Source organism: Stegodyphus dumicola, chromosome 10, assembly GCF_044657685.1.
Source record: "Stegodyphus dumicola isolate Sdum_Otavi_A_Nest chromosome 10, ASM4465768v1".
NCBI lineage: Eukaryota > Metazoa > Arthropoda > Arachnida > Araneae > Eresidae > Stegodyphus > Stegodyphus dumicola.
This window is the reverse complement of record NC_140777.1, coordinates 42,220,165-42,235,790: the sequence shown is the minus strand read 5'-3', so window position 1 is coordinate 42,235,790 and position 15,626 is coordinate 42,220,165. Positions and strand designations below refer to the sequence as shown.

Genomic DNA, 15,626 nt, shown 5'->3' with positions numbered 1-15,626 from the left:
TCTTGTACGGGCTCGCCCTTCAGTGCCTTCCTCTAGATGCTTTCTTTTTTCTCCAGTTCGGTCACCCTTGAATACCTTCTTTTTCACTTCTGCCTGTGGTCTTGGTCGTTTGATGGCAGCTGGTCTTGGCGGAACTGGGAAACTTCTTTCGTGTTCCTGCTTGGACCTCGTTGCTGGCCGTTCAAATTTTCCTTGTAACTTTTCCTCCGTCGCTGGTGGCCCTTCCGCAGTTCGGCGACATTTGCTGCGGAGAGTCCTGTCGGATGAGTAGATCTTCCGTTTTAGAGCCGGGTTATAGTTGCCATCATTTCTCCTGGCTCTCTTTGCATACGTCGTCCTTCTCCCTTCTTCATTCTGGGGGTGTTCGTGAGCTCTCTTTTCTGGACGGTGGAACGGCTTCTTTTTCTTGCTACCTTCAATTTTTCCGCGGGGAAACTTTCTTTTCACTTGCTCCTGCCTCTTAATGGCTTGCCCTTGTACTTGCCGTTTTTCCACCTCTGGAGCTTGTGCCTGCGGTGTCTGCCGTGCCGGATCCTGCAAAAGAGCTTTGAAAATTTTCATTTTATTACGATCATAGTAGGGTTTGATTTGATCAATGTTTGCGGAGCAGGTTTCACCATTTCTAGCTTTTAACACTACTACAGCGTGAGTTATTTTTTCTATGACATATGGTCCTTCAAATCATGGAAAAAATTTGGCAGTTTTATCTTCTGGTGCTGTAGAAAGTGAATGCTTAATTTTTAAAACTTCATCCCCTACTTTATAAGTTACTCCCCGTCGTTTCAAGTCATAATATAGTTTTTGTTTTCTCTGTGCTACTTCAGTATTCTTCTTTGCTTCCTTAATTAGTTTTTCTATATCACCCATTTTAAATTCTGGGGCTCTTTGTTGCACATAAAATAATTTATCTAACGGCGTTATAATCTTTCTGCCTAAAAATAACTCAGCAGGAGTTTTGCCCGTTGTATCATGTTTTGCGGTCCTAAGGGCGAAAGCAAATTCAATCATTCATTGTAGTTATCCCAGCTTTTATGAAAATTTTTAACATAACTACGGATAATTTTCACTATATTTCTATTGACCCGTTCCGCTATATTTGATTGCGGCCGATACGGGACCATTTTTAAATGATGTATGCCCAGTTTTTGGCACATGTCTTCAAATATATTACTTACAAATTGAGGGCCATTATCCGATATTACTTTTAAGGGTGCACCGTATTTTAAAATATATTTATTTAAAATAGAATCAGTAACTAATTTCGTGGAGGCTCATTTTAATGGAACAATTTCGGTCCATTTACTAAAATGATCAACCATAACAAGGAGATAGCGACTTTTATTTAACTGACTTTTTGGGAAAGGGCCCAATAAATCGATGCTAATTATTTCATTTGGAAATTCGGATTTAATACTATTTAGAAACCCGGCCGGGCGGAAATTAATATAATTAACTGCCTGACATGTTGGGCAGGACTGGACATACGCCCTTGTTAACTTTTGCAGTTCAGGAAAATAGACTGCCTCGCGTACGCGTTGGATAGTTTTTCGAATACCAGCATGAGAAGCTAAAGGGCTGTCATGGAGCTCCTGCAGGATATTTAATCTAAGACTAGCTGGGATAACAGGTCAAAATTCGTTGTTGGAATTCGTAGTTTTTGTATAGAATAATACACCATCTATTTGTTCGTAATGGGCCGCCCTATTTCTTATAGCCACAATATCTTGGTGGCTAAAATTTTCAGGATCCTTTAAATACTGATAAATGCTTCCAAACTCAGGATCCTTACCCAGTTCGGTTATTACAGTTTCTCAGGAATTTATTGTACATGCTGTGAGCATTGCCACCTTTACGGTATTACCTTCTTCATCTATTTTAATTCTGGATAGGGCATCTGCTACGATATTTTCCTTTCCGGGAGTATGCTTGATTACCAGATTATAATCTTGTAGCTTGAGTGCCCATCTTATTAACCTTGGGGATAAGTTTTTCCCTGAGTACAATCTAGTTACCACCGCATGATCAGAGTACACTGTTATTGGCGCCTTTCCAAAATAGACTCGGAACTTTTGCACTGCTAACAGAACTGCAAGTGCCTCTCTCTCAATCGCAGAATAATTTCTTTGTGTTTGATTTAAAGTTCGGCTAAAAAATGCCACGGGCTGCTGATTTTGCGAAAGTACCGCTCCTACCGCATAATCCGAAGCATCCGCTGAAATTTCTAAATTCTCATCCTTTTCAGGAAATTTCAACACAGGGGCTTGCGTTAATCCTTGTTTTAATTTTTCGAAAGCACTATTGGCTTCGGCCGTCCACGAGAATCTTGCCTTTTTCCTTTTTAATTTTAACAATGGTTCAGCAATAGCTGCAAAATTTTTTATAAAGGACCTATATTATGAACAGAGTCCTAGAAAAGAAGAGAGCTTCTTCGCCGTGTTTGGAGTCGGATACTTTTGTACAGCGATTATTTTTGATTCGTCTGTCTCTATTCCTTTCTGAGATATCTTGTAACCTAAATATTTTAATTCAGGGGCTGCAAATTTGCACTTTTCGACATTAACTTTTAGACCGGCCTCATTTAATAAAGAAAACACCTGTCTTAAATCCTGTACATGTTGGTCGAGATTATCACTAGTAATAATGATATCGTCTAAATAGATAAATGTGGACTTTCCAAGAACAGGTCTTAACACAATGTCCATACATCGCTGAAATGTTGCCGGCGCCCCTGAAAGGCCAAACGGCATACGCAAAAATGCATAAGTGCCAGACTTGGTTATAAAAGCAGTCTTAGGCACGTCCTCAGGCCTAACCCCTATTTGAAAATAACCAGTCGTTAAGTCTAAAGTCGTCACATATTTGGTGGATGTTATGTTCCTTAGAATTTCTTCAGTAACAGGTAACGGATATACCGGATATTTAGTTATGGAGTTTAATTTACGGTAGTCAATTGCGAATCTCCACCTTTTTGGATGTGTCAAAGGATAGTCATTATTTTTCTTACATAAAACCACAGGGCTAGCATAACTACTTGAGATGGGCGTTATGATCTTTTTACGTAGCATATCGGTGATATGCCATTCTATAATTTTTTCCTTATTCTTATCATACTGGTATGCTTTGTGGCGAACTGGCATTGAATCTCCGGTGTCAATACTATGGTTAGTAACCTGAGTAAATCCTGGAATATCACTAAATAACGAAGCAAATTCACTTACCACTTGTCGGATTCTTCCTTGCTCGTCAATAGGCAGGTGGTCAAGATTTAACATCGGCGGTTCAGCCTTTTCTGCACGAACTGGTTTCACTGTCAGCTTAAGGGACGCTTCATTAAAATCCAGCGTTGCTTGTGCCTCTGAAAGAAAATCTATTCCTAGGATTATATGTGCTTGCAGATTCTTTACTATAAAAAACATCACCTTTACTTGTTCGTCCTTGATACGGACATACAGCGATACTTTACCTATACACTTACATTTTTCTCCTTGCGCCGCTAACACTGTCGTATTATCCGAATTATATATGCGGTATTTCCGAAAATACTTCCTAAAAAATTCTTCTGCCACACAGGAACACTGCGCGCCTGTATCCAGGAGTGCGGTGGCTGGGATATTATTCACCAACACTTCAATCTTCGGAAGAGTCACATTTTTCACCATTACTGTATTTAACTTGAAGGAAGAGGGGTTTTCTTGGCCTTCGGATTTCCGCACCCTCCCGTCAGCAGAAATCCGTTTTAGTTTAAATTATTTTTCATTTTCGTGCTTTCCTTCTTTTTCCACTGGCCTTGAGACTTTTTTCCTGGATTGCTATTGAACTGTCGACGTTCGCCGGCTGTTTTTAAATGCTCAGGTTTCCTTGCCCACTGATTCGCTTTGCTTCCGTAGCCGTGTGCTTGAGTTTGCTGTAGTCTTGGCGCACCAAATTGGTTTCGCTGTTGATATTGGCGTCTTCTTTCAACGTCCGCCGTTCTTCTACATTCAAACTGGATTGCTAGCTCGAATAACTTTTCCAGTGTAGTCGGATTTCTTAATTCAATAAAGTCTTGCACTTGGGGCAGTAACCTCAGCAAAATCACTTGAATTATCTCAGGATCCGGACGGTTTCCATACAAGAGTTTGAAGACGTGAATTTTTCTTAAAATAAAGCTTGAGAGGTTTTCGATTCTTTGTTGATATATACTAAAAAGTTCCGTTTCTAATTTCGCACGATCCCTTACAACAGGGAAGGCTTTTACTAGGGCAGTCTTGAAATTCTCGTAAGTATAGGTGGGACTTCCTGCTTGACCCAAGAGACTTTGCCTATACATTTGAACCAGTTAAGCGCTTGGCCCCTCAAAGCGATGGTAGCTAAGGTAACTTTTTGAAATTCGTGCACGGGGTAGAGCATGAAGTGGTCATCCAATTTTTCCAAAAAACTGGTTACCGGTGAGTTTCCATTAAATGTTGCTTCTGGTTTCATCGAAGCGCGCATGGTCTGGACGATGTAACCAAATCCTTCCAGGGCGGCAGCTGGCATTTCTGGATTCTGAGCCGCTTCTGCAGGCAGCACAGGTTCTTCTTGAAACTCGGCCATGGTTATTCTTCTTCGTTGGGCGCCACTATCAGGTTCAATGTTCCGTCTTACTTTCTTCGGGAACATGCAAGGACCTGACTCGGAACAGAGAGCTTACTAAAGCTATGTTCAATCACTGTGGGAAGTAGACAGGATACACAATAAGGGTATACAAAACCCTTTATTTTTCTCTACTTACAATAACTTCCGTACTTCGGAATACACAGACCCACTACTTGTGGTCTAAACGTAAAAATATAAAAATAAAACTAAACTCTAATTTAAATTTAAAATAATAAACGTGGAAGATTGGCCTTATATTAACAGGAAGCCGTATGTAGTACAGAGATCTGTGAACACTACAATACGTTTAAAAATTATCAAGAGGATTAAAACCTCTCGCCTGGACGGCAACCAGCAACTGAGTAAAACTTCTAAGGTAAGCGGCCTGCTTCGACTCACTGCTTCCTCTCTCTCGCTTGGCAAAAAGCCACAACTTAAATACTTGGCGTTCGCCAGACAAACTTTACATAAATACATTAACGCTTATAATTCTGGCCGGAAGTAGAATATAAGAAGTGATAGTAAAGATTTAAAATAAAATAAACGTTAGTAAAACTTAAGATCCTTACACTTTATATGTATATGACAGTGCCAAAAGTTCCCTTTAAATTGAACATTCATTGACAAACTATAAAGCAGCTTTTGCACATTTTTATTTGGATCCAGGAAAAACACACTGCTGGCCATCCATAAACTCACATCATAAAAAACAAGACATAGTAAACCATGTTTACTGAATAAATATAAAAATACAAGAGTTGAAGTGACTAAAACAATAGCCCATTTGCCTTGTAGAACATAAAGAACATTTCAAGAACAAGTCAGTTTATATAACTGCCATGGATATAAAAAACTACTGTAACATGTCTTGGCTGCCAGCCTTTGAAAGAAAAATTTGGGATGTGTGCTTGGGATATGCCAGTCCATGCTGTTTTCACATTTTGTCAAAGTTGATCAGCTATAGCTGACAAGAACATATTAAAACTACTTGTTCATCAATTACAGACTACTTACTCAATAGGTAACATATTTGGAGAACAGGTGAGATAAGGCAGCAGTGTAACCTGGTAGGCAATGGAAAAGTGTTCACTGCTGCGTGCTACACCCATGGTGCATTGTAACATTGAATTTTTGACTTACTTACTGAAAAAACAGGTAAGAAAGAAGACAAGCTAAAAAATTTCGGAGATGTAGCAGTGGCTGCTAAATGTGCCAGCAATATGTATCAAGTAAGTACAGGGGTAAAATCATTGGCATACTGAACCATAACTAAAGGTGAGAACTGCTGAGGCAATTTATAAAATGCAGGACTTAATTCATTGCTTTGCTACCAGATTTGCATATGACCATCAGTGCTGTAAACAAAATCAAGATTCACTTGAAAAGCAGAATCCATTGTCATGCTGATTATTTATCCATGTCCAATATTCATGCATTGGATTGGATTGGATTATTGTAATTTGGCACAAAACCTGTCAAGGTTATCTGCGCCAGACAAATGGTAACAATGCAATTAGTCATTTGTAAAAACTTCCAGCTTAGGTAAAAAGAGACAGATTACAATCTATGATAAAAGCTGTTATCTTTTAAAAAACAGGTTAAAGTCTATTATAAAAGCCAATATCTTTTAAAAACAGAAACAAATTACGATGATGTGTTTTCCCAATTAAATTTCCCAAGTCCAGTTCTGAACAATTAAAATGTTTTTGGCGAAAATAATTAAAACTCTGGCATTCAACCAAGATGTGATGGACTGTTAGATCTGCATTGCAGTTTGGGCAGCTGGGATACTCTTCTCCCTTCAGAAGATACTCATGGGTCAGGCGACAATGGCCAATTCTCAGTCGAGTCAAGAGCACATCCTTCTATTAGCCATACATGGCCAGTATCCAATGGTAGGTTTTACATTTCTTAGCTTGCTATATACTTTGTCATCCCATTGCTTCTGCCATTTGCTGAGAATTTTGCTTTTGACAAACCCTTTGATGTCTGCTAGTGGAATCTGAAGATTGTACATTGTGGTTGCAGTTTTAGCTGCAATATCCGCCAATTCATTCCCCTTAATGGCAACGTGTCCAGGGATCCACAAATAAAGAATCTGGTATCCCCGAATTTTTAAAGAATGATTCAAACTTCAGGATTCTAGTTGCAACTGGGTAAGTACATTGAGCGTGATTTTCCAATGACATTAAGGCACTCATTGAATCTGTGTAGATAATAAACTTTATGTACTTTTGTTTTGAAAGGTAAGTCAAAGCCAGATGAATTGCAGTAAGCTCAGAAGTAAGCACAGAGCAAACTGTATGTAATCGAACCCCTACTATTGTTTTCTCTGTGACGAAAGTCGCACCAACATGATCCTGGGATCAAAATCCCAATTTTGATCCATCTGTATATAGAGTGATATATATCCTATATTTGTTTCTATGTTCAAAAAAAAATCTGCTTGTAGATGATTTCGTTAATTTGCGATTTATTCCAGTGTCGAAAAGTATCCAGAGAATGGATTCTCCAATCCTCCCAGGGAGGAATTCTAAAAAAAAATCCTACACCTGTAAATCTATATTAGACAAATTATACTCCTCCACCAAAGCACTCATCCGCAAGCTGAAAGATGGGACACATGATGGTCGTGCCTGATATAAATGGGAGTATTGGTCATTAAGCAATTTTGACCGTGTAGAATTTTCGGTTTGTGATAAGACTTTGAAATAATGCTTAAAACACAAAGATTTTCACGTCTTAACCGCAGGGAGGTCTCATTACTTTCCACATATAAGCTTTCCACTGGAGAAGTTCTAAAGGCGCCAGTGCATATCCGAAGTGCCTGGTGATGTATCGGATCAAGTTTGGCTAATACTGAAGGCCTTGCTGGCCCATAAATGATTGATCCATAATCTAGTTTCGAACAAATGAGAGCTCTATGTATAAGAAGCATTGAGCCTCGATCAGCACCCCAAGAAATATTTGACAGTACTTTTAGAATATTCATAGTTTTTAAACATTTCTTTTTTAGATAGGTAATATGGGGAAGGAATGTAAGCTTATGGTCAAATATCATTCCTAAGAATTTTATTCCCTTTTCTACAGGAATCAGCACATCTTACAGATAAAGTTCGAGGTCAGGGTGAGGAATTTTCTTTCGGCAGAAATGTACACACACAGTCTTTTGAGTAGAGAATCTAAAACCATTTTCCTGCGACCATTTAACAATTCTATTCAGAGATGTCTACAGTTTACACTCAATGTCTTTCAGGTCTTCTCCCTGGCAACTGACTTGCAGGTCATCGACGTAGAGCATACCCTGGACTGCTGGAGGCAGTTGTTTTAAGAGTTAATTTTTATACTAAATAATGTAACACTTAATACACTTCCTTGCGGAACGCCCTCTTCTTGATGGAAGATGTCAGAAAGTGTATCGCCTATCTTCCCATGAAACTTTCGATCCTGTAGGAAATGTTTGATGAATATCGGCATGTTTCCTCGTAAACCATTGCTATATAGGTCACGAAGGATACCGTATCTCCAGGTGGTATCATAGGCTTTCTCTATATCAAAGAAAATGGAAACATAATGATTTCTTCTAACGAACGCTCTACGGATACCTGTTTCTAAGAGTAGGATATTATCGACAGTTGCTCTTCCTTTTCTAAAACCAGAGGGGAGATACAATTATTTGTCTCTAAATAATAGACCAGACGAGTGTTGACCATCTTTTCAAAGAGTTTGCAGAGGCAGCTAGTTAGAGCGATGGGGCGGTAATTTGACGGATTAGTAGGGTCTTTTCCCGGTTTAACAATGGGGATGACAAAAGCTGTTTTCCAGGCATTTGGAAAGACTTGTTCCTTCCATACTCTATTAAAGAGAAAGAGGATGGTTGCCAATGACTTGGAAGGATGATGTTTCAGCATAGGATAGGCAATATCACCTGGACCAGGACACGAATTTTTTGTCTGCAACAGAGCTCTTTTCAGTTCAAGCACAGTAAAATCCTGATTATATGGTTCAGTGTTGGGAGAGTTGAAATTAATTAGTTGTTTTTCAATGCATTTTTTTGCAGAAAGAAATTCAAGAGGGTAGTTACTACTGCGTAAGACGGCTGAGAAACTCTGTCCAATAGCGTTGGCAATTTCTTCCCTACTAGTAACTGTTTCACCACTTGTCTTTAAAATGGGAAGTGTGTGCTCTTTGTAGATACCGGACGCTTTCCGGACTCTCTCCCAGAATTTCTTACTCGAAGTTGAAGAGCTAATCGAAGATACATACGAGATCCAAGAATTCTTCTGACTTTTCCTTCGCACCTGCCAAGCTTTTGCTTTAGCCCTTTTGAATATTATGAGATTTGATTCTGAAGGATATCGCCGAAAAATGCTCCAAGCTTTCCTTTGTTTTCTGATGGCATCCTGGCATTCAGGATTCCACCAGGACTTTGGGTATTTTGGTTGTTTTACTGACTTTTTGGTATACATATATCAGCTGCTTGAATAATTTTATCTGTAATGATCTTCACAGCCTGATCAATGTGCACATTCTTTACTATTTCTTCAGTGAAAAGAGCATAATGTATGAAAGAGTCCCTGTCGGCTTTGTCCAACAAAAAGCGTGGTGTTCTAGGTATAAAAACGCTTATATTTCCTGTAATGCTTATGATAATAGGAAAATGATCGCTATTATATAGATAATTCTCGACATTAAAGAAACAAAATGGCAAAAGCTGTGGAGAAACAATAGCAAGGTCAATGGAATGGAAGGTCCTTGTTGGCTGATGAAAATAAGTGCTTTCTGTGTTGTTAAGGATACAGAGACAGTGATCGTGGAGTAGCAGTTCAATTTGCTTCCCTCGTGGGTTTGTGTCTTTACTACCCCACAAAGGATTGCGTCCATTGAAATCATCGACTAGAATAAACGAAGCTGCTAGTTGGGCAATTAGATCCTCTAAATCTCTTAAATTAATGTTCTCATTAGGCGGGATGTAAATACTGCAAACAGTAGTCAGTGTTCGAATGCTCAACTGTACTGCAACTGCTTGGAGAGGAGTATCCAAAGGGAGAGCACTCGAAGGGCAATTAATTGAGGTAAGTAGACAGACACCACCACTTGCACGTTCACTGAATGCCTTTCTTATCACTGAGTATCTACGTAGCTCAATATTCATGCAATAGCAATCCCATAACCTGAGATGTATAATGAACGGTAATTGCAGCAAGGAACATCTTACAAAAAAATCCCTTCAATGCACACAACATCAAACCATATATGCTGATACAAGTTGTTCCCAACAAATCTTAATTGATATTGCTGCAGAAGATGCTACATTCACACACCACTGTGGCTTCATTTGGTAAAACACAAGCATTGATTTGTTGGAAGGCTAATCTGATTCAGTAACTTGCTCAAAAGACTGCATCTCCCTCTCTTTTTTTCGGGGGGGGGGGAGAGATAAGGCATACTAAAAGATTTCATCCAAAGAAACAGCAATACATTTCAGTAGTAATTAATATTTTCACCTCTTTGCCTCTACAGGTGTTTCTGAAAAAATTGAGCTGCAAAGCTAATCATGCATGCCATATTGAGGTCTTTACAGATCGTAAAGCTATTTGATGCTTTCTGAGTGTTATATTCTGCATTGCCAGCAGTGTTGTGGCATTTATGTTTAAGTAGAATTAACAAAAAGCCAATATAATTCTTCCCCCCATTCTGCCTCTTTTTGCCAAGGGATGCATTCACTTCATAATTTATGTAGATTCTGAGTGACAAGTAATTTTACTTTAGTGTAGAAATTTACGAATAGGAGCGTAAGAGTTTTGGCTTACTTTCACTACCCTGCTGATAAAACAAAAAGATTATTTTAGGCCAAAGTCAGCTCTGGCTTGGTAAATGTGTGGTGGAAAATATCATGGTCCATATAATCTTGTCTCTGCACAGATGAACTCTAAATTGTTGAATTTATATCCCTCATAAAAGGAAGTTTTATGTTGGTTCGTGATGACTGGTAATTTCATGTTGTACATTTTAAGCAAATACACATGCTGACATTGAGTAAACTTCAGGTAATTTAATTCTGTGCCTACTTGTTTGATAGTTAGTTATTCTGGTGGCGATAATTCACCGCATAGATTAGACGCAACGCTTGCTAACTAACTGAAACCAAAGTTTCATTATACTTCACAAAGTATAATGAAAAAAAGGGAAGCTAAGCAGTTTCTATTAAAGCTGTGGTGGTAGTGTAGAAAAGAAAATCAATGAAAAAAATTGAAGACCTATCAGCAAATAGGAAATGAATAATTTAAAGCAATTACCTACAACCGAATTTTACTTCTGCAATTCCACATTTGTAATTTATAAGAATAAAATAAATATGTCAGCAGAATCATTATTATACATAATCTAATATTTAACTTCATTATAAAACTTCAAGAATAAAAAAACTTCATAAATTTTATCAAGTAATTATCATTAAATTAATTATATAATTTCTTGAAAAATTTCTATTTTACAGTTATAATAGTCCTGCATATTTTAAAGGAAATTACTACCTTTTAATTTAAATGTTACTAACAGCTTTATATTGATTATTTACTTCATTTCGTCATGTATTCGCTCAGTTCAAAGGTTTATGCAGATTTTACATCTGACATGAATTGAATTGAGAAGTAATATAATAATCAGCAAGACCCAACAGAAGCTTGGCTGTTGCCACTGCAGCTGCTTCCTCAGAGAAACAGCCACTCATCAAAACAGACGTGAAAGCCTGAAGTTGATAAAGTTGGTAAAGTGTTGAAATTAGCTGCACTTTGGCTGACCCAGTTAGTGTGGTAACTTTGTGTAGATTTGCTGGAGTTGTAATTCAGTTAACATTATTTAATATAAAGTTCTAATAAACTGCTAAAGCAGCAGAAGTGATATGTTGTTTTGTGTTATTTTAAGTCTCATTTAATTGTAAGGAATAAAGTTTCATGTTAATTTTTAAATTTTTGTGTTGCATCTTGTATCCACAATAAGGAATAAGGAAAGGTGATAACTCAACATGTAGAGATAACTTTTAAGGTGAGCAGTTATTTAGAAACAATTAATTAGATGCAGATTTAGTCATAACATGATAACAATTGCCATTTTTTAAATTTTTTTTATTTAACAAAAAACCATTTAAAAAACACTAAGAACATCTTACAGCAGTTGATTCAAGACATTGATTTTAAAATGATATTAGTGTAATAGTATATTAAAAGCTACAAAACATTTATGCTTTGTACTAACAACAACAAAATATTTATGCATATTTTTAATTTGAAAGTTTTCCAGATAGTTTAGCTAATTTACTTTCAGTTTCCTACTCTTTTTTTTCCAGCATGTTTTCAGAGTTTATTTCAATAAACAAATCAATGTCCCCACTAGTCTCTGCTCCATCCCGTAATTTCTTAATGATTGAATAAAGTAATTTGAAGAATATTTGTTTCCCTTTTATAAAATCAATTTCTTCAATGAGTTTCCTCTTCATTTCAGAATTTTTAGATATGCTAAAGAATTGCTAATGTTATTTCTTTAATAATTTAAAATGCTATAAATATGAAACGATAAAGTTAGGGCCGATGCCAGAGCCAGTGCGGCAGAATTTCTAGAATTTACTGAAGCACTGAAACCAAATTTAAGGATGACAAAAGCAAGTACTGAGGTATATGTGGTGCACAGAAACATACAGAATTTTCTTAAATGTCAATTTTTCTTTTTTTGCTTGTTTCAGTACTTGTGTATAAAAATTAATTTTACTTTCATTGTTCTTCCAAAAATTCTTCTAAAGATAAGACATTTATCACAAATTTCCTATAAAACATATCCATTATGTGTTAATATCATGAAGATATTTTTCATTTTGTCACATTTATTTAGAATCATAGGCCTATAAACCTTGTCTTCAGCAAAGATTTTTTTTTTTTTTTCAAATAAAAAAAAAAAAAAAAAAAAAAAATCAATGCTATCACTTATCACTGCTTCGTCTCCTAATTTGTTAATGTTTCAACAATATACCTTTGAAAAACGATTTTATTTCTCTTTATGTAACTAGTTTCTTTCTGAATAAGTTTCCTCTTTATTTTAAAATTTTAGATTTAATTGAAGACTTATTCTAAAGAATTGCACATATTTAGAATGTATAGAAGAAACTGACAATTGTTTTAATGTACATATTACGAACAAATATAAGACGGTTTAAGGTTACGGCTGATGTGAAAGGCAGTGTGGGAGAATTTTTGAAGTTAATGAAGCACTAAGCAACAAAATTTAGGGATTTACAAAATTTTTAGATTTAGAACAGGCACTGGGCAGGACCCATACAGACTGCACAAAATTACAAAATGCCTAGACCTACTCCTGTGTTGCAATGAGATACACAAAATTAATCTTAAATAGTCAGTTTTCCATTTCTTTATTAACAGAAAAATTCCTTTCTACAGATGCCTGACCATGTGAACAGATTAGAACCATTTTTGCAATTTTCCCATGCTTGTGTCTAGCGAAAGGATGAGAAAATAAAGTGAAGATAAACATGTTAAGAGAAAGACATTAGGATCAAAAGCAGAAAATTAAAATAACTTTGTTTTCACTGTTCTTACACTGTTCTCCAAAAAATATGAAATACATAACAAATTTAGAAAGGGAAAAAAAAAAAAAAAAAAAAAAAAAAAAAAAAAAAAACTGAATCATTGTGTGTTAATGCCATAAAGACATTTTCATTTTGTCACACTTTCTATAAATCTTGCTTTCAAATCCTTCTAAACATTTTTAAGTGCTAAGTGAAAAAATTTTCACAATTAAGAGAAAACTGACACAAATTTAAATGTTCTGAAACTACATGCGAAAAAACTCTTACCAAGAAAATACAAAAGGCATATGAAATTTTTAAATAATTATAGTAGCTTTTTTGCCTCTGTTAAATTATTTGGAAACTTTTATAGCATTTACCTTATTTTTCGGAATCAAAATTTTTTAAGTTGTCAAAATGGAAAGTAATATCATTTTAAACTGACATGGGGAAATAAAAATTTTAATGCTCTTTGTTAATTACAATTTCGATTACATTTGTAAAGGGAGTGAACCATCAAAAAATTCTCGAATCTCTGAATAAAAAATTTAGTAAATAAATTGATCTTGAAATCGCCTAAATGTTGAAAAATTGCCAAATTCAGCACCACATAATAAAATAAATCAAATTTCAAAAACAGAAAAGTTATTTTAGATGTAACATTTTAGGAACTCTTCATTCTCAAAGAAATAATTTCATAATGCTAATGTTTCAATAGAGGCAGGGTCATGTGGCCCAAATTTTGAGTATTGCACCATTTATATTAAGAAGTATGAAAGAATTCAGATGATAATCCACCAAATACACGTTTGTCAATGAATTAACAAAAAATTATTCCTGCAATCTGTTAACACTCAAAATGGCAAGCATAAAAAATCAACAGAAATGTCAGATGAGTAAAATTAAAGACCTTTTGTCGATATTGGCCAAATTAAGAACTTTTAAGGATCATATGAACCCTGCAGCATGAAAGCGGACAAATGTTTCTAAAACCTAGCTCTTGTAAATCCACAAATATTATATTATATAAATTATATGAAAGTTTGCTAAACAACTATAGAAAAAAAAAATCAGTTATGTTACCAAAAGATAGTGAGCAATGACATAAGACTAGACTATGAATATGTCTACTTTATAAGAGTTTCTGAAAGCCATGTAAAGATCTGCTATTTGAACTGAAATTTGTTTAAATTTCACGGCAAATAATACTGCACTTAAGTACATCCATCTAATTTTCAATTAGTAACTGATATCTAATAGCCCTTTTTCTGACTACTATACTATTAAGTAAAATGCAGCCTCAGTCCTTCACAAGGCCAAATGAAACACCTTCAGTATGATGCATACACTTAAAAAATTTTTAATTGAAAGTTATGGTTTGTGGATGGACAGCACTTCCTTATAAATATTACAGATGTAAATTAACAGCTAAAAAGACATAGTTTTGCATTTGTACCTGCAGTGAGAATAATGTCAGCTTTCACATAACAATATTTAATGATAAAAAATTAACATACATTCTCAGCAAAATTATACCAAAAAATAAAAAAGTCCATAATTAAAAATAGTGAAAGAAAATTATTTTAAACGTTAAGAAAAATTCTATGATGATCTTAACTGCAAATTTAAGTATGTGGATGTGAAATTACCTTTCTTTTGCAGATATCTTTTAATCATGTTACACATTAACCTCATGTAACAGGCAAAAGGCATAACATAAATAATTTTAATATATGAGAAGATTAATGATTTCATATTTTAAGAAAGATTTCCAACTAAAATTTGATTTCAGAAATTTTGCTAGCTACGTAAAATTCTATGGCAGTTTTCTATAAATCTGGGAATTTTGTGCAAAAAGTGTTCATCATTTCAAACTTATAATTGAGAATTTTTAAAATTAAGCAGCAGGAATTTAAATGGCAAAATATAGTAAAAATACTTCACCGAAGTTCATCACGCTCCACAAGAAGTTGTTCTATGATCTCATCAGATTCTTCAAAGTCCTGAGAAAATTCAGAACAAGTATAAGCAAAACCAGATAATTAACAATTAAAACTAAATTGGACAAAAATAATGTGAAAAATTACACACATCTTGAGTCCATCATCAATACCCATATGATACAAAGACAACCATATATTTTATTTACATGAATTCAGACATAGCACAGAATTCATATAAAATATTCAGAATACTAGATATTTTATTTATATAAATTCAGACATAGCACAGAATTCATAAAATATTCAGAATACTAGGGCTATTTTTATATTCAAAATACTATAATTATAAGACCCACTCATTCAAAGCAGTGTTTCTTTGAGGCAATTTCTTTATGATCTCCAACTAAGTTTTCAGAATATGCAGAGTAAAGAAGTGGTTCAAACTCAAGGTGTTATCAACATATCTTTTATATAATAAAGAATATATG

General features: G+C 35.3%; 1 protein-coding gene across 1 annotated transcript in view; it reads right to left on the bottom strand.

Moving 5' to 3' along the window:
- The window catches only part of Nt5c (5' nucleotidase C), a 188,640-nt gene that overhangs the window by 20,302 nt on the left and 152,712 nt on the right, over positions 1-15,626 (bottom strand). The window contains exon 13 of the mRNA XM_085824897.1: positions 15,140-15,198. Coding sequence (XP_085681023.1) covers positions 15,140-15,198 — 59 coding nt within the window. The remainder of the gene's footprint in view (positions 1-15,139; positions 15,199-15,626) is intronic.